Source organism: Cuculus canorus, chromosome 1 (genome assembly GCF_017976375.1).
Source record: "Cuculus canorus isolate bCucCan1 chromosome 1, bCucCan1.pri, whole genome shotgun sequence".
Taxonomy (NCBI): domain Eukaryota; kingdom Metazoa; phylum Chordata; class Aves; order Cuculiformes; family Cuculidae; genus Cuculus; species Cuculus canorus.
In genome coordinates this window covers 148,504,348-148,529,164 of record NC_071401.1, presented here as the reverse complement: position 1 = coordinate 148,529,164, position 24,817 = coordinate 148,504,348, and the positions used below count along the sequence as shown (strand labels likewise).

The window sequence follows — 24,817 nt, the reverse complement described above, 5'->3', positions numbered from 1 at the left end:
TCATCTCTTGGCTCCAGGGTCCTCTTTCAATTTTCCTCTTAAAAAGGGAGCAAAATAAGCTCTGGTTCTCTTGAAGTCGGTAGCAAAATTCCCATCAGTTTTCCCTCCTTAGAAACCCTCATCTTATTTTTTTCTGACTAATCCAGTCAAGCAGTAAGCAGAAAGAAGCTGCTCTCCTTCCTCCTCCTGCTGCTTTGCCTGCTGCCCTGACCTAGGGACTAGCTCTTGACTTTGGTGCCGAGTGCCTCAGTGTGCCGGAATTTACTGTCAGAAAGGAAACACTCTGAGTGCTATAGGACACCGTTGGGCATGTGTTGCTTACACAGTAATGTCACCCTTTGGGTCATTGTAAGGCAGAAGGTAAAGCTGACAAGTGGTGTTTATCTGTCAACGACATCTTGTACATGCCTTGAAGTGTCTCCAAGCCGACTGTCTTGGAAAAAAATGCAATCTAGGCTTTAAAGTTTAATCTTCCCTTGTCTTGCTGCATAGAGTAAGACCCCATTTGTGGATGCTACATCTATACAGAAAGTATTTCTCATCTCTACTCAACCAAGGTCATGTCTCATTTACATGACAGAAAAGTACAAGAGTTGGAAATTCTCTTTTTCCTGGTGGGTCTACAGTGCAAGTCAGTTGTAATTAAACTGAGATGGCCAGGTAAATCCAGGTGTCTTTCACTAACACTATTAAATTCAACAGGAAGTTAGAAAATAAGAATTGCTTTTACATATTTGATGGGGACTGAAAAGTAACAGATATCCCGACATGCACTATTTTTCCATGCTGCAGTACTTCCCTGACTTGCAAGAGCCAAAGTCGTGCATTTTTCAGTTGTACAGTATATAGTCTTCCACAAGTTAGAAATTGAAATAATTGATTTATTTGTTTTATTGGTAGAAAAGATAAATGCTCTGCAGATTATCAGTGATATAAGGAGAAATAAATTCACCAAAATCTACATCATATTTTAAATAGAGTACATGGCAAAGGCAGAATCTGAGCACAAAATGACATTATTGTGATGCAATTCCGCTGTAGAGATGGAGAACAGGATTTTCAGCCCTTGTTCATGGTAAGAACAGACATGGGACTCAAGTGGGGCATGGGCACAGTCAAACCTCATTCCAGCTTCCTCCTAGAGACGTGTTTATGGGTTTCTCTTGATGAGAGGGAAGGCTCCATCTGCTGCTGCTTCTTGTCCTTCATCTTTTACAGTTATTTATGGCTCAGTAAATAGCTGCTTCTTAAAGGCTTCACAGCTAAAATATTAAAACTGATGAAAAATCGTTTTCTATTATGTAAGATTTCAAAACTTTGGATTCTTTATTAGTTAAAGACCAAGATGCTATTTATTTTTTTAATGAAAACCCATAGACAAGGCTGTATTTTGGGTGTTATTTCCAAATTTTGTCCAGTGTGGACTGAGAATCTTTTACCATTCTAGTCTAAACTTATCATTTCTGCCCAAAATTCTTGTTTCAATCAAATGACTTTTCTCAACAACAATAAAACCTTTTTCGTGGAAAATTTTTTAAATAGGATGGTAGAATCTTAGACTATCTCAAGTTGGAAGGGACCCCTAAGGATCACCAAGTCAAATTCCCTGCATTTCACAGGACTACCTGAAACTAAATCATATGACTAAGAGTGTTGTTTGGTTAAACAGTTTTGTTAGGGATTTGTCTCTGAGGTCTTCCAGGAATGTCCTTTGGCTTAGTCGCATGATGAAGATTTTTCTCTGGTAACAAACAGTGACTTACTAGAATAGAGACTGAAGTAAGTGAGAGACTTCAGTCCTAGGAATAGCAGCAAATATGAAGTTATGGATGCAGATCTAGCAGCTGCTAGAGCAAATAAGGGCTTTGGATGTTTGACCAAGGGAATTTATTAAAAACAGATGAGAGAGAATGATTTAATTATCTGATGCCTTGGTTTGATTGCTGTTTGGAAACTGCTCAAGGAGCTGAACAGAGTTAAAATAGGCTACTCTAGTTTTGGAAAGAGACCACAGGAAGATTAATTGGGGCAGGCACAGAAGAGAAAGATTCAGGAAGCTTTGCATATTTGGCCCTTAAGGTGGCTGAGAAGAGGTCCTATGGAGGTACACAAAAGCCCTACCGAGATGAGGATCAATTTTGGTAGGAAGGACAGAATATAAGGCCACAAACCAACTTATGGAAGGAGGATATCAAGTTACGAGAAGGAAAGTTCCCATCTAAAGACATAAGGCGGCCTGTGCAAACAGGGGTTCTTTTAGCAATCAGGTAACTTAATGACAGAATGGCAGGATATAGCACAGCCTCTGCTTCCGTCTGTTGACGTACAGGAGGTGGGCTAGAAACAAGGTGGAACTCGGCTCTTTCTACCTTACGATTTCTGGCTCAGTCATTGGCAAGTAGGCTGATGGCTGGGTCAGAAGGTGGTTCATGGCCCTTTCACCTATCCAAGAGTTGTGTGTTCAGCACAGAGGAGCTAAATGCTTCCTCTTCTGGCTCAGCTCCTTCACAAGATTACTCACAATCGAATCAGCGGAGTGATTGCCAGAAGAGCAGGACTGCAACACAAAAAAAAAAAAAAAAAAGGTAAAAAATCTGAACTTCATAGAATGAATAGGTAAATGCATTTATTAACAGAGTGTGTACAGGCTGGGTGGATTCATAGTTGTAAGTATATTTAGACATCTCAGTGATTCAAGGAGGATAAGCTTAGAGGTGACCAAAATGAAAAAAAAAAAACCCAAAACCCAAAGACAGTCAAGTGTTTCCTTCTTTTCAGTTTTTTCTTCTTTTTAACGGTCTTAAACAGTGATAAGGCAAGTTTGATGACTACCATGAACTCTGCAAATGTGGAAAAGAAGCATAAGAAGACACGCTCTGAATGACTTCTATACAATGACACCAAAGTATTAATAACTGTTATAGCATAAGCAAGATGAGGTTGTCATAGTGATAATATTAGTGCCAGAAGAAAAATAAACTAAAATGCATGGGTTGTCTTAGATTAGAGTGTGAAGTATCTGCAGGTGCCTTAGGTGTGGAGTCAGCTGGGAATTGGACTAAAACACATAAAATATGGCATACTTCCTCAGTAAATAAACTGCTTTCCCCGCCACTGCTGGTGCTATGGTACACATATATCACAGTCTACACCTATGTCAGTGCATCTTTTGTAATACTATTAAAAATTACATTATTGGAAAGTTGCAAGACTGGAATTTTTTATCAGAGTAAAAGAGAAAGTAACATTAAATGCAGTAAATTATATAAGTATAATGCAAGGGTAAGAAAAAATGAAGACATGAGCAAATTTTCAGATCATTATGCCACAGTTTCAGTTCATTTTGTGAAGCTGAAGAAGCTTTTGCTTGCACTGTCAGCTGGCCTTTATAAAACAAGAGGCCTCAAGGAACACACATCTCTCTACATGCTACAAAGGCAAGTAAAGTTTTTGTGATTTTTTTTTCTACCCATAACCCACCTGCTTCCCTCGCTGCCTGGCAGAGGTTGTAGAGACAATTTAGTTTTTCTACCTATGGCTACACCAGTAAACTAAGCAGGGCTAGGGTATGAATTCAAGTGTGGACATATGATTATCCACATGGGGGATGGTTGTCATGATCCCTGGTACCATTTTGTCTTGAGCCAGCTAGCACTCTCTCACCTATGCCTAAGCATAGTTCAGGCACATGCCAGCAACTGCACTCCGTGGACATTTTGGCTGCAGTCTCCTGGTTTTGGGATAGAGAAGGAGTTTTTCTGTGTAGATGAGAACCGTAGACTATCACTTGTCCTCTAGGCCAGTGAGTGGTCTCCAATACTGATTTATTTAGTAGTATAAAGGTATTCTATGAGTTAGACTTCTGTCTTCCTGAAATTCTTCTTCCTATTCCTGTAATAGAACCCTCTAAGGATGTCAGGTTATGCACTGGCATCCAAACATTTTTTCATCATGAGATTGCAATGTACGTCCTCTCTAACCCATCCAGCACTAGACTGTGAACATATTTAATCTTATTTTTATTAATAGGACTCTCCAGACACATCATTCTCAGCATCCCTTGACACATGACAGGTGAAATGCAAAGCAAACTGTCTTTACATCTTACAAAGGTCCAATAAGAAACCATCATGCTGAAGAGAATCAGCAGTTGCTCTTTATGCCTCTCTTGTACCAGCCAGTACAGTGTTCAGTGCCTGGATATGAGTAGAAGAAAGGATAACAAGAAAAAATGAACTCTGCAATGTTATTAGGTCTGTTCATGCACCGATACCCCACTGCCACCACACCAAAAAATGGGAAAAAATCCCTAGTTACCTATTCAGGGTACTGGTCTGTGTGCTTTCCAAGTATGGGAATTACTTTGATGATATAAGGAGGTTTACATAGACAGTTATCTGAAACAAAGCAGGAAAATAGCTTTAATATTCCTTCTTTAGGTTCTTGTAGGCCGTGGTTTTGCCTATCTCTATATTTTATTAGCACGTGTATTAGTCAAATAATAAAACATCACAATGAGTAATGCAGAAAAACCCAGATGATAGTCTGTCTTTCTTAAAAAACAGAATTAAACATCCCTTATAAGGTGTTTATAAAATGGCTAAATAGCCAGAAAAACAACAGATTGTAGTAGAAATAATCATGCATCCGCTACAGGAACAGGCACACAACCACTATTGTATCTCAAACTCATATTCAAAGACATAAAATATGTTTTCCATAACGTTTGGGTGTATTTAGACAGTGAGAAGTTAGTCTGGTAGCCTAGTTCATATGGATGTATGATAAGGGCATGAACATGTGTTTCAATAGTATGAAACTGTTGACTGCTCCTTCATCTGTTGCACAAATCACTACAGTTTTCTCTCAAAACGCTAAAAAGGCAAAAGAACATAAATCCTAATACCCCTTGATTAACTCAACCTGAAATTGTATTTCCTATATATTTGTAGTTTAAGTAAGAGTTTAAGAGAACGGCAGCCCAGTGGCTCAGTTTAGTGGCTCAGTGCATGTGCTACAGATTTCCATTCTGTTTTCCTGGTACTCTACTTCTCACTTAATCTTTGCATAACACTTCCTTTTAAAGGAAGAAAATAAAGTTTAACTGCAGGCATTCTGGCTATAGGAAAAAGGCATAAATGCATATAGAATCATAGAATATAGGTATCATGGAATATAGAACCATGCATATAGGTAGTTCCTATGAGCTCTGCGAGCAGGAGGGGCTCTTTAATAACATGGCAGTCACTTTTTCTCTATCTGCGTGAGTATGTGTGTCTGCATGTTACAGAGAGAGCCGCAGAGAGCAAGCAGTGCAGCTGAATTTAGAAAGTTATAGATGTTCTCATCAGCCCCATGCAATGCAGCAGAGATTCCTTCCAAAAGCCAAGGGAGCAGACACTGCAGACAACAGATGTGAGAGGGGTTCCCATAACTGTCAATTTTCAAAGTGTGTGCATTGAAAAGAGAGGAGGTGCTATTTTGATTGATATTTCAGTCCCAGTATATAAAGCAGAGGAATTCATCTTACCCTCCGCTTGTCATACTCTCTACATACTCTCTCAGCTGGACTTGGGGCTACTACTGCATCTGAAAGGCTGAAACTCACTGGGAATAAAGAATTCTTGTAACAATGCCGGAACCCACCAAGAAAGATGGTAAGCATAAAAAATACTACCTGGACATTTCTTAATTACAAGAATTATGAGTATGCACGCACACAAAATGCCTATTAGACCATCTTGCACATTTCAGCAACAAATTATATCTAAGAGTGATAGCTCTGCAACATCCATTATATTATTACAGATCATAAGTCCTTTTAAACTAAGCAATTACTTTCAGGTAGGGGAATAGCACAGAGCTGTTTTGGCCTCCAACATTTAGACAATAAACTATGGCTTTGCAGAGATATTGAGAAACTCCTTGATTGGGCAAATGCTGTATTCACTTCTTAAAGCCTGCAGGATTTTTGTAGGGCAATTAGTGGTTTCTCTATAGCTAAGATATCTAGACTCCAGAAAACAGGGAATAAGCATTTCTTACAGTTTAAAGAGTCAGCATATTGATATGTTTTTTCAGAAAGTCTTATAAATTATTGAATAGAAAGGAGGTGTTTATGAAACAGTGCTAAGACACTGATGAGAATATACTCTATTTATCTAATGCTTAAGTGAAGAATGTAGCAAGTTTTTCTGGACAAGTCAAACTGGAATGATACATTTTGCCACACTATAGAAATTATTATTATATATTTCAGAAGGGTACTTAAAGGCAACAATATCGGCCACTTTTGTGCTACTTTAAAGTTCATAGCAAATAAGCTAAGTAATAGTCTGCTAGCGAGATACAGAATCGTCCACTGGAGGCTGCCTAAACAAACTTAAAATGTTCAGGGTCTATTAATTCATAAATTTTTAAAAATTAGAATTTATTTGTTATATTTTGAAAATTTAACTTCATGAAGTTTTTTATATTTGCAGCACTCCTATAGCCCTTCTTTTATTCTTCTTTCAAATGTAAACATTTTAGTGAGAATTTGTGATAATTATTATTTAGCATTGACAATACACACAGCTACTTCAAAGATAAGTGTGCAAACTGTATATGTTTTGCAAGTGTTGGCAAAAAAGAAGTATACAGACAGGTTCCGTAATGCATTCCCATATGCAAACCTAAGTTAAATCTTAAGAATAATATTATGGAAAATATGGAAGTCATTAAATAGCATTTATTTCTCATCAATTCTGGAAGATCTGATAGGCCCATTTGTGTAGTTTGAATGAGTACATTTGATTTAGTACTGACTTTTGAATAGTATTTGCTTTATTTTAAAAGTCTTTGAAATATTTTCTGGTTTTGTGGAGGACGAGCAGAGCAACTATCAGAAGCATTAGGCAGTTTCAGCACCTTGTCGGGTTGGGGCATATGAAAACTAAACTTTTTGCATGACTGAATCTTAAGCAAGTAGTGTTGACAGACCGACGTGATCGTTTTACTTACTGGCCCTCCTTAGTGCTCGAGGACAATGATGGATGAAGTATCCTTCTGAAAATAGCTACACCAAGTGCACATATTAATACAAGAGCCTAATCCTCTATATCAAACCTAGAGCCAAGCCTCTTCTAGAGTGTCTTATTTGTAATTCAAATGATTTACACATGTATTAAGTGTCCTTTTTATTTGATCTGTTATTTGACTGGATATTACACAGTTTAATCAGAATGCATTCTGTGACTACCAGCTGAAAAAAAACCTAAAATATTTCTGCACTTTCCTAAGATATGTGCTTTGGAGAAAATTTGATAGTAAGCTGATGTGTCTAAAGGTTATTATTCTGTTAAAGAGTAGGATGTTTCAAAGGTGTTCTTACAATGCAGTTGATTACAAATGCAGCTCTGCGGTTGTATTGCAAAATAAGTTTAGCAACTCTCAACAACATTATATTGAGAGTAGAATAAATGTGATTTTTGATGAGTCAGTATTCAAGAACATTAAAAATATTGAAGCCTTCTGTCCTGATAGACTTGGAGTTCACAACAAGCAGTGAGCTCTGGAAAAGTGATGCATACATGTTGTACACTGGTTGTTCCTTATTGCACACAGCTTATTTGCAGTCAGTATCGGGGTGGTAACAGGGTTATCTTATTGTACTTAAGAGATTAGCTGCTTCCTAAAGATTTTTTTGTTAATCAGGAACACAACTGAGCAGGTGGCAGTACTTGTATAGTAGGTACAATTACTTCGTAAATTAATGGCAGGAGTATTTGATATCAATAATAGTGCAATACCACTGCTACTGGTACTACGTCTACCAGTAGGAATTCAGAACCTCACGTGTCAATTAAATGCCTGTTCTTGAGGTAATCGCCAAGGCGTGAGGGACTGAGGGTAATTAATTAACGAAGATGAACCTTGGACAGACTGGAAAATACCACTGGGAGGACTCGCTGAGAAACCTTTGGAGAACTTGCTGGCAGACTACAGTAGAAAGCAGAGGCAAAAAAAAGGGAGGCTTAAGGCTTCTTCATCACATGGGCACCTAAGAAATATTCTTCTGGCATTTCCAAAAGAACAATCTATGTGAATGATCCCATACTCCTTATTCTCATTGGTCCTGCCACATAAAAAAACAGCACACACAAGTGCAAGCAGCTGAGAAATCAGAAAATGGCTAACACTTGAATGTTAAGAAAATCTCAGCTTTGCATATTTTTGTGACTGCAGTCTCTGAAGTACATAGCTAGACTTTTCAGAGGCAGTGCTGTAGGAATCTCTCAGGCTTTTTTTCAGGCCAAAGATTGGGCTATTTTAAGATTATTAGATTACCAAAGTGAGAATTTTCCTGACTTGGTGAGGGTGGGGCCTCACGATGCCCTCTTAACAAATAGGATCAACAAATTAAAGACGCTCAGCTTAGAGAAGGTTGCTGGTGCACTTCAGCCTAATGGAATCTGTCACTGGGGAAACAGACTACCGCAAGCAATGATTTAAGGCTTTTATTTTACTCCTAAAAAGTAGAAGCCCTATATATTACATCAGCTGTGCCTTCCTTGGAGTGTACGGTCATGTCATTGTAAAATAGTTTTGTCTTGACTGGTTTAAAATTTCATTTTCACAAGGTGAATACTACATCCAAGGGTTAACTAATCCCAGTGGATGACTAAATTAGGACAATGATGCTTTACCAATGCATTTAAAGTTAATGGCCTTTAGTTTTCTTGGTGACTAAAAAAATAATCCTCCCTCATATAATTACTTCCTTTCATTTACTGTAATCACTTAGTCAATCTTTCCTCTACCCCCTTTCTTTAACCAATAATCATAATAAGAGCTGCCCATTAATTAGGTGCCCTCTTAAACTGTCACAGGCCATGGCATTTGGACATGTTTTTGTATGAGTGCCAAGTCCCTCAAGAGCAACAGTTTCAAACTATTTGTGGGCAGCATCCCACAAGGACAGGTGCAAGTCAGTCGCCAGTAGGCAGCTCTGTAAATTTGTCTTATTCATTCTCCCCAATCTAGGAAATAACTCATGGCTATGAGTTTAGTGACTAGTCCAAATTTTAAGCCAAAGCATTTATCAACTGTCTGCCAGCCTCATTTTCTAAGGGTTTGCAAGCTCTGCCTGAATACCGCCTGGAGCATCCATATACTGACAAGGAATAGAAATTTAAAATCAATGTGTCTACTATGGACAGTGTTTCAGTAAAACTTTTTTTATCTATAAACAGCATAGATATAAAAGTTGTGAAGCAAACTGTGTTCATGTATTGTTTTGTTAGAAGGACAATCTCTAAAACATGAAACGATTTGTGAAAGGAAGTGAACAGAGGGGAAACTGCTTCAGAGATACGATGACACTTTTCTCTCTAACTAAGCCCACTGGAAACAGCCTTTACTCTTATTGGCTTTTAAATATGACTGGTTTTGTTTCATTCTACTGTTCTAGAAGTATATTTGTATTATACTTATAATATTACAGTCTAGTGTATCAAGATAATAAGCATTGTCAAACAAGTTTTATCACAGCTAGTCATATAGAACATGTAAGCAGACATATAGAGCAGCATTCCAGTGGGAAATCAACCTCAGTATCAAGGTTGGATAAAATTTAATTAAGGATTTCTTTTCATATCATATTTTCAAGGCTAGACAATTCTTCAGGTGTGAAAAAGAAGTTAAATGGAAATTCTGCTTTGGTATTTGAATTTGGCTTGTGTCAAAATTAATGGTGCTGATGGAAATTTTTCCTGAAAATTCAAGAACCCAGCATGTGAACGTTGAATAGGACTTTCCATGCAGAAGACTAGACCTGTAGAATCATTTGGTTGTGGCACCAAACTGGGTAGTGATATCCTTGCTGCATAGGTACATGCTTCAGGCAGGCAAAAGAGAAGGATACAGACATCCGTCTTCTGCCATCGTCATTGTCCCTCTGCAGGACTGACAGTAAAATGCATTCACATTACTTCTAACTTCCTTCAGTCTCAGAGCCAAATCACACTCAAAGTCAGAATGATATATATCATTTACAAGCACTGTATTCAAGTCACAAGTGAATGAGTTATGTTGGCCGAGAGAAGGAGGAAACCCTAACTCCTTGTCTTATTTTCCCCTTCAATTCTTTAGAAAGTTTATCTTCCTCACCTCTAGCTAATAAATTGGAAGCCCTCACACACAGAAAGCAAACTTGAGCCTAATTAGATCAATTAAGGTGGGCCCTGCTCCACTCACCAGCCCTATAGATCATCCTCTTGCACGGATCTTGTTGGGAATTGAGTTGTTCTTAGATTGCCTTTGCCTTCCCAAAGCTAATTTCCAAATGTTGCTTCCACACTTTCTTCTGAGATACCAGAGCATCTCAGATTTATTCTTTGACCTTCTACCTCCTGCTCCTAACTTTAAGACTACTTTTCCAAAAAGATTAATTTGATTGGAAAAATCCTGTATTGGCAAAAAAAATAAAATATCCAAACTTGATTTATTTTGGAATTCCTATGTTTTGTTTTATTATGCTGTAAACTGAAGGAACTGTATTGGTATTTTTTTTTCTTATACAATGCATTGATTTGATTTTAACGCTAGTGTAGATGGATAATGCAACATTGATCTTGTTTACCATCTTTCTTATTTTAGTTGAAAAGCTCCTCCACTCTGTGCAAAAAGCAGTGCATCTATGCACAGGAAAAGTATTTAATATGGTCACAGTAAAATAAAAAATTCATTTTGTTTAGGAGGAAAGCAGATAATGGTCTGTCAGCAGACCAGAGGGTGCTTTGTACTTGGCAAAACTGAAATTAGCAAATGCTGCCTTTGTGCCTTCCTATGCTGCACCTGTTGGGAAGATAAATAAAGGGCTGCCCAGTTCTTTCCCCTCATGCATCCTAAATATATACTTTAAGAGAGCTTTTTTAAAAACTAGCCATGCTACAGTACCCTTCTGTTCCACGAAACACTGGATGAATTTCTTCATACTTATTTCAGGGGTCTACCAAAAAAGATGGGGAGGTCAGTGGTCACATAGCTAAAAAACAGCCAAGAGATCTGGGGGCACTTCCGTTATCAAAACATTAGTAGCTGCCACATACATTAACAGTTCTTCAAAACTACGTTGAATGAAATATTTCACGTTTTGTGAGGGGACATTCAGAAGGTTCCTTTCAAAACAAATTTGAAAATAAATTACCTGGGGATATTTCCCTTCGGATAAGGCCAAATAGTAGAGTTCTCATTTGAGAAAAATACATAAATGCCACTGTATTAGCGGTCTTGATTTAGTAATTGCTCTAGAGTGAGGGAAAACCATTGTTCTCATCCAGACATTAATATGGCTTCTGTAAAGTATATGAAAAAGCAAATTATTAGAATCAATAACTTCAGTCAATTAGTTTTCTCAGTCCCACGGCAAGCAGCTTTGTTTCTTGAGTGTGAGGGACTGTGTGGCTGAGAAACAGTCCCTTTTTTTCCCATGGAGGTCTTTCTCTTTCTGTCTCCTTTCAGTTGCAACTGAAGTGCTACTTCTGAGGACTCAAAAAAAAAAAGGTTTCTCTTTTTCACTGCTGTTAAAGAACCAATATTTGAAGCCACTTTTCTATCACTCACCAGGGGATTTTGATGCACTTCATGACCACTGAGAGATTTTATTCTTTTGCTTTGAAGAGTTGTTGGTGTTTTAAGAGTTAGAGAGGACTGATCTAAGCCAAATGTCTAAGTTCATAGAGAACTTTGATATGTTCAAAACCATATAAAGATTCTGATGGTCTTTACACTGCCACAGAAGATCTCTGGCTTAGGAACCAGATACCCAAATGGAAGTGTATGCAAGTAAACTTGATGTCCCTATTCCTACTGGAGTCATGGACAGCAGATCATGACAGTCAGTAGAGTCCAGACTGCTGCTCAGCTGCTCAGCCAGCAGTTGCCTAAATGTAAGTAGCTACTGCCACTTGAGACACTGTAGGATACACAGAATACCCTTTTTGGGCTGGCAGATTTGACTCAGGACCTATGGAAGATCTGTAAAACCATGGAGTAGCAGCCAGAAACCAGAGGGTATGCTAACAGCATCTGAAAGCCATTGACAACCTTTGTTTAAGAAAATCCCTTGAGCCATAAGCAGTTATTCTATGGTGAATAAAATCCAATCCCATTGATAAATGGTAGCTCAGACTCCTAGCTCACACCGTAGACACATTCATGTGTCTGCCTTTTTTTCTGAATACCTTAACAATAAGACTGCAGAGTCATTCTCCATAATTTGTTCGGTTAGTGTTTGATAATTTTCTGCAATTAGTAGTTTTATAAGAAGACAAGGGGAGCATGCCACTCCAGCACAATTTACGTGTGATATTCTGGTGCTCTCTCTCAATAAGTGAGGGAGTATTTGGGTCCCAGATTCCCTTGAGTGGAAGAGAGTGCACCCTTCTACATTCTGCTGCGTGCACTGCTGAAAATAAAAATAACTGAAAAAAAGAAAGGTGCTACTGCCATTTTTTTTTTTAATTTGGGAGATCCAGATGGTCTTACTCGCTTTATTTTTTATAACAAGGAGTCATTATATTTTATATATTATGGCTATGCCGAGTGTTTAAATCAACTCAAAATTAACCTTTTTTTTTGCATCAATGAGAAGAAATCAAAAGTTACATTTCTGTTCAAATCAATATTGATTCCTCTCCTTCCTTTCTGCTCTAGCTTACTCTCGCTTCCTCCAACAGCTTTATGCTGTTAGATTAACGACTGGTTAAATCAAGGATATTTGTAGCTATGAGTAACAAGCACTATTCATGTTAAATAATAAAGCATTTCTGAATATTCTACAATGTATTTGACAAAGCACATATAGATTTACAAATTTCCATTAATTCCTACTTCTGGAATTTACTCTCTCTACTTTGTCAGGAGTGGTTTTGCCTTCTAAAGCTCACTGAACTAGCAGGTGGTTCAGCCAAGATGAAGATGCTTGCAGAAGAGAGTGAATTAGAATCAAAATCCAGTTCTGTGTCAACCAGATTTTATGAACTAGAGAACCCCTCTAGCAAGCATGTTTTGGTAAAACCTTCAATCTCCACTACTTCCGGAGATGTTCTAGGGATAGGAAGAAGCTTACTATGGATTCAGTAAGTATGAAGGTACATTCCTGCTCTGAGACCTCACAGAACATTAAATAATGCAGTAATGTTCTCTGGCTTGACTCCTCCATTACTTATTTCTGTATTGCTCACAACATCTCCACAGAGCAGTCAGTGGGACCTAGCTAAGCAACGCATGATGCCTGACATCCACTTAGATGACTGCTTAGAGCTGCCTCTTCTGAAGAAGACCAGTCACAACCATAGTCCTCTACTGCTCTACTGCTTGTATCTTTATATGTACTTTCAGTTGAAAGTGCCAAAATAACCTCTGGCCTCTGCTGTAGTCAACCATGGTAGTATTAGGTGTCATAATACCAAGATGCAGCATGTCCTACTCTCTGCTAGTGCAAGATGAGGGTTAATTTAGGACATTAGACCTACTGGAGTAGTTTTGGAAGTTTCTTGAACAGAAAGTCAAATATGACACTGTTTCAGAAGGGTTCCAAAATCTAAAAAAAAACACCACCAAGTTGTTTGCTTTAGGCAAGACCCTCACAAATATGACAACTTACAGGTCAGCCACTTCTTGTGACTCCTATGCTTTTGCAGAGAGTTGCAGTATGTGGGACATGGCTGTGTGATTCATTGCACTGTTTAGACCCACCCCACCTCTCTTCATTCCCCATCTTCGTGTTCCCAAAAGCATACAGACACTGCAGCAAGAAGGGAGTCCTACTGTATCTTGCAGCGATGGAACATCTTTGAGAGACTTATTGCTCTCCCTTCCCTGGAGATTAGGAAATATTTCTTACATAGCTTGCTATCCCCTGGCCGTACTACTAATTGAAAATAACATGTGATCTACTCCTTAGAGCAGTTGTCCTTATATGTGATGGCTCCAGCAAGTTATTTTGATCAGGTGATTATTACTAAAAAGCTCCGTTCTAATTTAATTCTCTGTAGGATCAAATGGTGTTTTTAGTGAGCATCTGAAAGTGGTGTTCAGTAGTGCCATGATGCTTCCTGAGAGGGATGCATATTAAAATACACACTCATCACTTTGCAGGCTCAGAATAACTTCCTAATTTTGGTCATAAATGCCGAGAGTAGACAGCAGTCATACACAGACACAAAAAATGATTCCCTTCTCATACAGAATTCTCCTTATAAATCTTAGCTCTGTGTGCACAGAAATAAATTGCAAACACATTTACTCAACTTCTTATTGTTGAACTGAATGGATGGAACACCTTAGGTAGGGGTTGAGCCAAAGCAACTCACAATCCAGCTCAAACAGTTACTTTTTTTTCCAATGGGAGACATGCTTTGCTCAGCTAGCATGCAAAACCAGTCTGAAAGCCTAGTCCAGACTTTGTCTTCTCTCACAGCCCTGACTTGACGAAGTCAAACTGAAAAGAGGTGCAGTTAAAACCGAGAGAGACCCTAAATGAAAAGATTTCTGGTTCAATTGATGGCATAGGTCTTACTCCTTGATAATCACCCGGTGATGTGGAGAATATCTGTGGCTAGAGATATCTAGGAACAGTCACACGAGAAATGCCATGTAGATGGAGTAACTCACTGACTAATAGTTTCTGGGTTTCGTGCTGTGATATTCATGTAGATAGGGATATACATACACAGTCTGTAGAACATTCGGTATCTTCTGTTTTTATAAGAACATAGTATCTAGGCCAAACCCCTTATTTTAGACCCTAAGAGGAGCGTAATACCAATGGAGACTATGACTGCCACTCCTCCACAGATGCAGACTCGAGTGAAGGCACAGAGGGTCAGATGCCTGATGACATTTTTTCCATGGCATTCCCTCCAGCCTTACTAATCTTTCATCTAAGCTTTCCTTAGCCCTATTTTTAAAGGGGAAATCTGACCTCTGTCCTCTGCCCCTTTTTCTTTGCCCTTGTTTTGCATTTACTTGTTTTGCAATGAAGGTTTGTCTCTTACCCAACTGCTCTTTTAGTTAGAGAAGGTACATTCAGTAAGCTGTGACTGTTACTTACAACAGCACCTCAAAAGTATTTTGCTGTCGTGCTTTGTAACATCTTTCTTTTTATACGTATTGCTTACTGATTTACTGATGCAAACCCTCACAGTTTGTCTGCAAACATCCTGCTGCGGCGTTTTTCCTAAAGGCAAAGTTAAGTGATTTTTTTTTTAAGTGAAGGCTTTTAATTCTCACAATTATCTTCACTGCTGCAGAATGAAATTGAGAGCTATAAAATGTAATGGTACTATTAACACAGAAGGTTGCATGTAATTTTGTATGCCTAAAACCCACAAAGGGACAAACGTGATTTTCATGTACATAAATATCACTGCATGATCCACCAAAGATTTGCCTAGTGCCATAGGTTTCTGGGAGCTTAAATCTCATAAATTTTTACCTAACAAAAAAAGTCCACTCTCTCCACATGTGCAATAAAAGCCCTAAAGGTTTTTCAATGCAATGTTGAATTTCAGACATCCGAGCAGTAATAAGTATTTATATGCAAACAAGTTTACAAAAAAAATAAAATTCCCAAATTCAGTAGATGGAACTCTCCTTAAGTAATTTTCTGAGCTTTAAGGTAACTTCTGATTCTTTTAGTGTTTCATATCAACAATACTGCAACTCTGATACAAACCTTTCCTGCATTGCCAGTTGTTTGCAGTTTTCTTAACTCTTCTCCAGACTTAATTAGAAATCATCTTTGGTTTTCATGTACTGGAACATCAGCACTCACAAAAAGTAGCAGCCCTGCATTTTATAGCTGATAAGTATGAGTTAACCTCAGCAAACTAAGAAAGTGGATGCTATTACCCTCTTTTTTTTATCTTGAGTGGGTTATTTTCCACAAGCCTGATGACTTAAAATTAGGGTTGGGTAGAAGATTCAGGTTGACATTAGTAATGGATCATTAGTAATTAGCTACTTGAAATGATCTCTAGTCGGCTAAGTGCCTGACAGTCCTGTGTCAGGGCTCGTTACAATCCCATTGTGTAAGAAATTGTCTCTCAAGAGGAGGCTGAATACTGAAGAGCAGATGACAAGAGAGTGTTTTTAACTGAATGAAGCCTGAGAAGACTCTTCCTTCTTCAAAAGATTACGGAGTATCAAATTATCTGTCACCCACTGTCAAACAGACTTGAAGCAAATGCTTTTCTTATTTGGTATTTGGACACAGTCGTGACAGTGCTTAGACACAGTTGCAGTACATCTTTGACAAAAAGACGATAACAAGGAGATAAATTCAGTCCTTGGGAAATCCCAACATGTACACGTTTTGTTTTGCCTTGACCCTCAAATAAAAGTTGACATTTCAAAAACTACAGAATGAGAGTGCTGTTTTCATTTTAAATCATTCAAAAGTTTAGTCTGAAATTTCGGAGTTAAATATTTAAGGCTATCTCAGCAAAACAATAGGGTTGTGATGTGGGTTGAGCATAGTGAAGACATTTTTTTTTAATTTTAGCTATGAAAATGCTTCCTGAGCTGCTTTGGAAATTATCTGGACAACCTGAAAGGAAGTTCTTCACTCGTTAAATATTCATCTCTTGAAATAACTGTCCTTTCAACTTTATTGTTGACTTTTATCCTATAATTAGAAGTTCAACTGTCTTTGAAAATATATTGCTAAATTTGAGGAATAAATTAGTGCCGTTCCTGAGTAGCAGTTCTTTGTTTTATGAAGTCTTTAACCCAATAACCTGGTCCACTTTATTATGTTTGTAGCTTTCAGAAAGGAAGTTAGCAGTACTCAGTGCACTGCTGTCTCTGGTGTCATACTGTGGTGTCTTTATCTTTCCTGGGGAATATATTGAATGAAAATATTTACTTCCTGAGAAAAATTATTAACGAACTATTGCAAGGAAGGAGAGGAAACTGAGAATTAAGTATACTGACATAATTTTTTAAACAGAGTCAAGCTTTTCTGATGAGTGAATTAATTTATTTCAGTAAATATATAAAAAAGATTAATTAGATTAGATTTTTTTTAGAACAAGAATTTCACTTGGCTGGGCGAGAAGGCATTTTGAAAGTTTGATTTCTCATTAACACCTGCTGCCAAAACCTCATATTATTTTGCACGCAATTTCACACATTAAAACATGTCGCAGTATTTAATGAATCTGAGAATATATGAACTATGCTCTGTGTGTATATACTGTGTTTATGCAGGAAAGACTGTCCCTGAACACTGGAATTAACAAAACCTGGCTCTCTACTGCGGTAGAGCCTTTTGTCTCTGCAAATACTAAAATACAGATCACTGAATTTTGACCTGTGAGCCAGATCACTATTTTTTAACCTGAAGACAAGAATCAGACCTGCTCTGGATCCTCCTTGCTCCCTGGAAATCTCAGTTATACCTGAGGATGGGAACCCAGAGAGCGGAAGGGGGACCCGGACAATACTGTTAGCCAGCAGCGCCCCTTATGGGTCATAATCAAGTGTAGTTTTAGTTGAATACCATGAATCTGTTCACAGACCTTAAAGGGACCTATTAAACATATACTATAAAAAAGGAAGAGTGAATATTCACAGCTGAACTACAGTATACAGGGAGTGATTCTGCGGAGCTTCCACCACACCTACAGCCCTTTTTCAGACAGCAGAAGACTTAATCTGTGCTAACATCTGACACTAAGCAGAGCTGAGGCATTCCGGTATGAAACTGTACATAATACAGAAAAATTTGAAACTATAATTGAGTTACCATTTGTAGGAAGAAGCTCAGCGTGGAATTTCCATAGTTTTCACTATGCAAATATTATGTAGAAAATGACTACTAAGAATTTTTTCAGTAACATTTTATTATAAGTTTTGCAAAGACAGTACAAATTAAAATGGTTTTATTTCCAGACTTGGAAATAAAACCTAACGCATCAAGATAAATAAAACAGAAGATAAATCAATACTGGAGAATTTTTTTTATAGCTTTGCAGGTATAGCTGTGCAGAAAACCTCTTCTGATAAAGGTACAGTTATGATGGCAAATTGAATTACCTTATCAGCAGAAGTCAGTAAACACTGTAACACATTTCAGCAAAATCTTTCTGCCATATAGATGGTCTAACCAGCAAAACTTTGCCTACAAGATTTTGTAGGATAGATCAGATCCCAAATTTCACTTCTGGAAGTTAACTTTTTCTTTTTTTAAATTATGGAATAAATTAGGAAACTTCAGTTGCAAAAAGCTCAATGAAAGAAAATTCAGTAAAAACATTTTAACTAGGTGTGGCCCTCCAACAGCAGTCTACTGCTACAGTCACTGTCTGTGTTCCATGAGACACAAGCATGAATAGTGTTGTTTCTCTTACATGCACAAGTGCTCAGGAATGAATTTTTATAAATTTATTTATTTGATATAAAGTAAGATTAAAAAAGATGCACTGGAACTAGAAATGGAATTTATTTGCTTCGTGTTGGTGCCTTGTGGGTTGAATAGGTTAAAAATGATTTTGAGGATGCATGGGAATTTGATAACTATAATAAAGCTACCAATTTTAGCTTTATCTCTTTTAAACACTGTCACTGCTTGGCAGCCTTCTAGTTACAGTTACAGTATATACACAACTTCAAGACTGCCAAGGAAGTCTTGCACCATCTGATGAGGGTGTTGACTGCTGATGGCTGCCTCCTATCTACCAGAAATAAAATATGGGGAGATTTAATGCATGGATGACATACTTCTTTACTGGGCAGATTACTTGCACAAACTTAGGAGAATATGGGTATGTAAAAATACATTTTAGTGAAGAAATTGCTTTTGATTGAGGTCATAGTTACCTTTTTCTTTTGAGATTAATTCCTATGTGAAAGTAAAGTTCTTAACGGAAATGAGAAAGGTGTGGAAGCTTACATATGGTCAGATTTGCTTTAAAAGTATTATCTCAGGAAAACAAGAACTGCAAGGAAAACACACTAAACAAGCAATGGTTGTTTTTTGCACTTTCATAATTATGGATGGCAATGAAGGTAAAATTTGGAGTCACCAATTACACTGCAGCTCCTCAAGCAAATCTATGAATTAATTCTTTGGCGTCTAATCTGCTCCACAGAACTCACTATTACAAGTCTTTTTTTTCCAAATGTACATTCAGTTTTTCAGTCCTAAAATCAGAGAACATTCTGCATTTATGATATCATTGATCAAATTCTGTGACTCCTAAAATTCTCTATCATTTGAAGTATTTAGATTATTCCAGAAACAGGAGTATTGTAGGAGAGATTATATGCTGGGAATAATTATTATCATTGGTTTTGCTTTTTTCCTATGAGCAAAAATTCATTAGGAACAGTTTTGAATTTTAATCATGCACAAAACTAATCACTAATCTTTTAAGCAAATTCTTTGCTATGTTTATTTCTTCTCTATTCCCTACTTGAAGATGCATCACTGGATTATGGTGCATTTAATTATTGAATATAAAAGTAATTTCAGCTTCAGTAATCATTCTGGTCTGTTCATTTGTTACAGTAAGAGACAGTATTTAATGTAAGATTACTGTTTTCACATTTAACCAGAAACAGTCACAGCGAGCTAAAACAGGCAGGCTGTCTCTTTCCACCATCATTACAAGTGAAAACAGAAAATAGAAATGCATTAGTAAATTTATAAAGTATAGATCCATCACACTGCTGGCCACAGTAATAATCATCTAGGCGGCCACCAGAGCACCACTGCTTATTCATTTCAGTCCTTTAGAATGATTTTTGGTCTCAGAAAGACTTTCAGTCTTAGAATACTTTGTGTAGCATAGGAAATGTTCATGGGTAGCCAGTGAAAAAAGTTCAGCTGGTATTATAGTTTCCTGTTTCCACTCAGATTAGGAAATGTCCATGGAAGTTGCACACAAATCACGTTATTTCTCAGTGGAGAACTGAGACTCATGAGGCAGAGGGCAGACCCTGTCTACATAACCCTGCTCAGGTTTTGCAGAGCGATGATTCTGCTCATTATTGGTAAGAATAATATTTACTTCAATTTAAGCACAACTGAACACTGTGCTTAAATTGAAGTAAATATTATTCTTACCAATAATGAGCAGAATCATCGCTCTGCAAAACCTGAGCAGGGTTATAAAATCAATAAAAGCAGTGCTATAGCAGTGCTTTTATTGATTACAAATTACTTTGAATCAGGCCCTCTTTTTCCCAGCTAATTTCATCTGGGGTCTGCTAACAGCATTGTTTTCCAATAAAATTCTTATCATGCTCTGGTAATCTCTATAGTTTATTGAGCAAGTTCTTTTCTTCCAAAAGATGAGGCTATAGCTTTAAATAGCATCACTGATGTCTCTGTGCCTCTGTACAGGCCTGGATGAAGTGATCCATAAAAAATGGTCGTGCAATTTGAGCCATTTCTCTTCTTCAGAGCACTTTTTTTTTGCCTGAAATTTAAGTAACACTGAAAGGAAGAAGCTTTACTGCTTTTCTCTGCCAATGATCTGGACTTGAGGCCCCTCAAGCAACAGTCCCACATTTTTGGTCCTTCCCTGACCACCTATTTCAGTGGAGCATCTACTCCAGGAGAAAACCGTGTGCTACAACAATTCTCACGTATTATAGGGCCTAAGCACAGTGAAGAATCCTTACACACGACAACTGCACAAGGGGTAGGGTGAGCCATGTTCTCTCCCCAAACTAGCATTTTGTCTATTTTTGTCTGACTAGCAGAGTCAGCACTTCAGGAATGTCTACGTAATAGTTATATTTGTCTGATCCCTTGAGGCTATGTCCGCAAGCTTAATCCACCTACTTAAATTTGACACAAGTTGACAGATCTTTGTGACAAAAAGCATTAAGTGACCATCCTCGTGCTCTTTGACATATGAAAGTCACTTTAATATGCTGCTGTTAAGAGACAGATATCGTACCTTTATCAATGCTGATGCAGCTATAGTCCCGGTTTCCCTTTCAGGTAAAAGAGAGTAAGCCCTCTGGTCAGACTGAGTGAGATCCTGAATCACTTGGCTCTTCAGAACAGAGTGCTGGATTGCAATCAATCTATATCTAACTTCAGGGAGAAATTAGTGCAGGAGACTTCCCTCCTCCCTCTTGTGAATGATCCAGCCGGTGATGGTGAAATGCTATCTTTAGACTTTGTGCAAGCCCTGATGCAAGCTCAAGGTCGCTTCCTTCACCAAAGGGGGAAAAAACCAACAAACCACTACTCATTGTCCTATAACATTAAGAGTTCCTAAGCCTACTCAAAATAAACCTTGTCCTCTGCACAAAGTCACAAGATGAGAAGCGTTATCCAGCCAGATTTCTATCCAAGCATGCTTACTGATTACCTGCAGCTCTCAAATGTTCTCCACAATACTTTGCTCCCAACGCAGTAGTAAAGCAGGACCTGGAGACTGTTTTAGAACGGTCAGTATGACTTGTCTGTTTACACTCCAATGTGAAAAGTAATATATGTGATGTCAGGGAGTTTCTATGCTTGTTACTGTCACAGAAGCCAGTGAAAGTGGGAATTCAGAGCCCTTGAAAACTGGGCAACACCATAAGGACCCTGACAACTCCCTGCCAAAGCTTTTTGTAGTTAGTGCCAGTTGGATGTCAGTGCAGCTCGACCTAAAATGGAATTGAATTTTTAAATAATGATAGCCCCAGTTTAACATGGTTCCTGAGGATTTCCATAACTTTTGCACATGGGTAATCTCATGGAACTTTTTAGAGCTTCATTATCTGTATGCATAGCAAAAGATTTTAAGTCTTATTTTATCTGAAAAATCTGGAACAGTGATGGAAAATTGTTGGTAATGGGTCAAGTTGCATCTCCAGCTGATTTTTCAAGAGTGTATGTGGGCATGTATAATTATAAATCACAAATAAAAATGTCTTGGCTCTAAGTGGCCATATCCTATGTCAAACTGGATCTTGGATGCATCTCATGACATGGCTGAGGCATGAAAGCATTTCTGGAGATGTTATCTAAGTGACAGTTGTGCTTTCACTTTATTTGCTAACTACACTTCTTAATATACTATCCTTTCTGAATAGACTTGTAGAAAGGACTGCTAAGTTGGTTTCTTTTCCTGCTGTAGAATTATATATGGCCAGTTGTTTAACAAGTTGCACAGCAAATTAATAACCAATGGCAACGCACTGAAATGCAACATTCTTAGCTTCTTAAATAAAGAACTGCGAAGAAGAGACCATTACCCATTGTCTTAGAAACTGTGAGACAGAAATTAACTTTAGTTGCTTAGTAGAAGGTCCAGTTGACATTAGTGCATCAATCCACTGGTAACTGGACCTTCAACAGTCTCTTTCCCCCATAGCTCAAGAGGCGTCATTACGACACGCTGAAGAACAGCTCTTTCCCAAAGGGCTGAGTGCATGCTGGAGGCACCACTTCCCCACTACCAGCTCCCCTGATAATGCCTTGACAGAGCACCATATTAGGCAATGGGGCTGTTGAGAATGGCATCTGGGGACTCCAGTGAGCATGCCTCCTAGGGAAGGAGCACAACAGTAAGACACTGGTTGAGTGCATGGAGCCCTGTCCTGGCTGACCAGCCTGTTGCAGAGGTCAGCCAGAGAGGGCTATCATTCTTTGGGGAGGTGGAAACTACTCAGTGCTATTAATGGGTTTTTTTCCTGGCTGTTGTTGGGAATGGAGCTGTAAGCCAAGCATGACCATGAAAGGGGTTGCACATGGCTGAAAGATTACGTTGAAGTATCTCCCACATCTCTGTCACCTCCGGTGTCTGAAACTCTCCCCCTTCCTTTTTTCCCTCCCACTTTGTTCTTCAGATCTCTACCCTGAGCTCAGTTCTTGCCTTAATTTTCCTAGCAATAGCCCAAATAGCCTTGATTTATGGTTTAGGAAACCACTGACTTTCTGGTCTGGCTTGTCATCATCCCATCACAGAACAGCAAAATAGGTGAGGCTGGAAAGGACTTCTGGAGGCTGTCAAGTCCAACCTCGCTACTCAGAACTGGGTCAGCTAGAGTAGGGTGCCCAAGACAGTGCTCAGGTTGTTAATAACTCCTTGCACGTCTACATGTATGAGATGAAGTTTAGATCATAAAAAATAGTGTTTCAGGTGTAGTCTGTGCTGTAGATTTTGGCTAACATCTGAGCCTATTTCTACGTAAGCCAGGACTAGAGAGATGTGTGATTTCTGACCGAAAGGCTGATAGCCCTTTTATCTGAGCCTGTAAAGTCCTTAGTTTGGTGAGCTTTTTTATAGATTTGAGGCTTTTGCTGGTGAGCTAGGGAGAATTTTCTAATTCAGTGTTGGCAAGAATACTCTTTGTTTCTAGTTATTAAATTTCAAAAAGACAAATATACTATCAATAATTTCCTGCTACTACTTTTCTTTGCAAGAAATAGACTTCCATGTCACAGAAATGTTATTTTATTCTCAGTGGGAACAGTGAAAAATTTCATAGTAGTGAAGGGGATATGATCCAAGATGTACTTTTCGTGGTGGAATTCTCATATTTTCATATGACAAATTTTCATATTCTCCTAGGCCGCAAAGGAAACCAGTATGCTAGTGATTAAACAAATGGAATAATTGGCTATGAAACTAAGTAAAGCTATTTTATTACAGTCAGTCTCTGTGTAGCTGGCCTTCCATACACATTCTCCTTTTTATGTCATATGATGGGTGCTATGGCCAGAATGTACAGCACTGAGTTCTTGTCCTTGCAGCAAGGGATTCTCTTTGGACCCCCTACAAGTATTTGCTATGGCATCTGTGTATGTGGCTGAAAGTTCCTAAACAATATCAAATGCACACACTTGGCTTCAAATGATATTCGCACTAAATGTATTCCTCCCTTTTAAAAAATCAGTGGATTTGTTCAGAATGAGAAACACTTTTTAGTTATATTTAGACTTGAAAGCAAAGGATGAGCCTTACCATCCTTTCTGTGTGACAGAAATTTAAACTTCATTTCCTGAATATGACCTGAGATGGGGTCCCAAATGTTAATAACCATAACATGACAAAGGTCATTAAGAGCCATCTGCTGTTATAGTTAAGGATTTCAACTTTTTAAATATTTGCTTGTTGTGAGTAGTCGACTTGTAAGCAAATGCACTATCTCCAATAAATATCACTATTTTCAAACAGTCTGTAGAGTCCTGAAGAATTTTACAGGTTCCTTTATTATTTTAAAAATGAACTTTATTTGGTTAATTTGTTCTTACGTTTTTAGATCAGTGTGAATGTCATTCCAAAACGATAACATTGATAGGATAAAATAGGATAAAAAGCCTTGTTTCTGTATCACACATCTGAAAGGAGGTGATGTAGAGTAAAAAAACATTACTGAATATAAAAAATGAAATAACAAAAACCCAAACATACTGTAGGTTCTACACAGAACAGTCAGGTAGATTTTTTTTATTTTCTGCTTGCACTGAACACTGAAATTTAGATCTAATGGTGTGGTGAAAATGAGACAAAGGTCTGGATTCTGAATGCATGATCCTCCTCAATTAATGCATCCATTACACTTCACAGTTAAAACCACAGCAGATATTCCAGTTAATAGAAAGTTTGCTCAAACATGAAACATCTGACAAAAGTGTATTTGTGATGCTGCTGATTTGGTTAAGTTGTGCACTTAAGCATTGGCTCAAGATCAATTGACTTAAATCAAGCCCAAACTTGAAATTCGGATTGGGTTCCATGATATTCAAGAACTGTCCTAAACTGGTGTTGCCAATATGTATCGAAATGTACTAAAGTCCACCTATATAAATTAATAA

At 38.0% G+C, this 24,817-nt stretch overlaps 1 protein-coding gene and 1 long non-coding RNA gene across 5 annotated transcripts in view; one reads left to right on the top strand and one right to left on the bottom strand.

Annotated features, from left to right (window-relative positions):
* The window catches only part of MYBPC1 (myosin binding protein C1), a 114,573-nt gene that overhangs the window by 30,541 nt on the left and 59,215 nt on the right, over window positions 1–24,817 (top strand). For 3 of the 4 annotated variants that reach the window (XM_054079899.1, XM_009560519.2, XM_054079906.1), the window contains exon 1: window positions 5,482–5,657. The exons of the other annotated variant lie outside the window; for it this stretch is intronic. In XM_054079899.1, coding sequence (XP_053935874.1) covers window positions 5,633–5,657 — 25 coding nt within the window. In that variant the 5' untranslated portion in view covers window positions 5,482–5,632. Of the gene's footprint in view, window positions 1–5,481; window positions 5,658–24,817 lie in introns of those variants that run through there. 4 annotated transcript variants of the gene reach the window in all.
* On the bottom strand, window positions 991–21,080 carry LOC128853657 (uncharacterized). Its single transcript, XR_008452327.1, has 3 exons — window positions 20,958–21,080; window positions 4,318–4,397; window positions 991–2,557 (listed from the first exon to the last, which is right to left on the bottom strand). It is a non-coding gene; the product is annotated as an uncharacterized LOC128853657 (long non-coding RNA).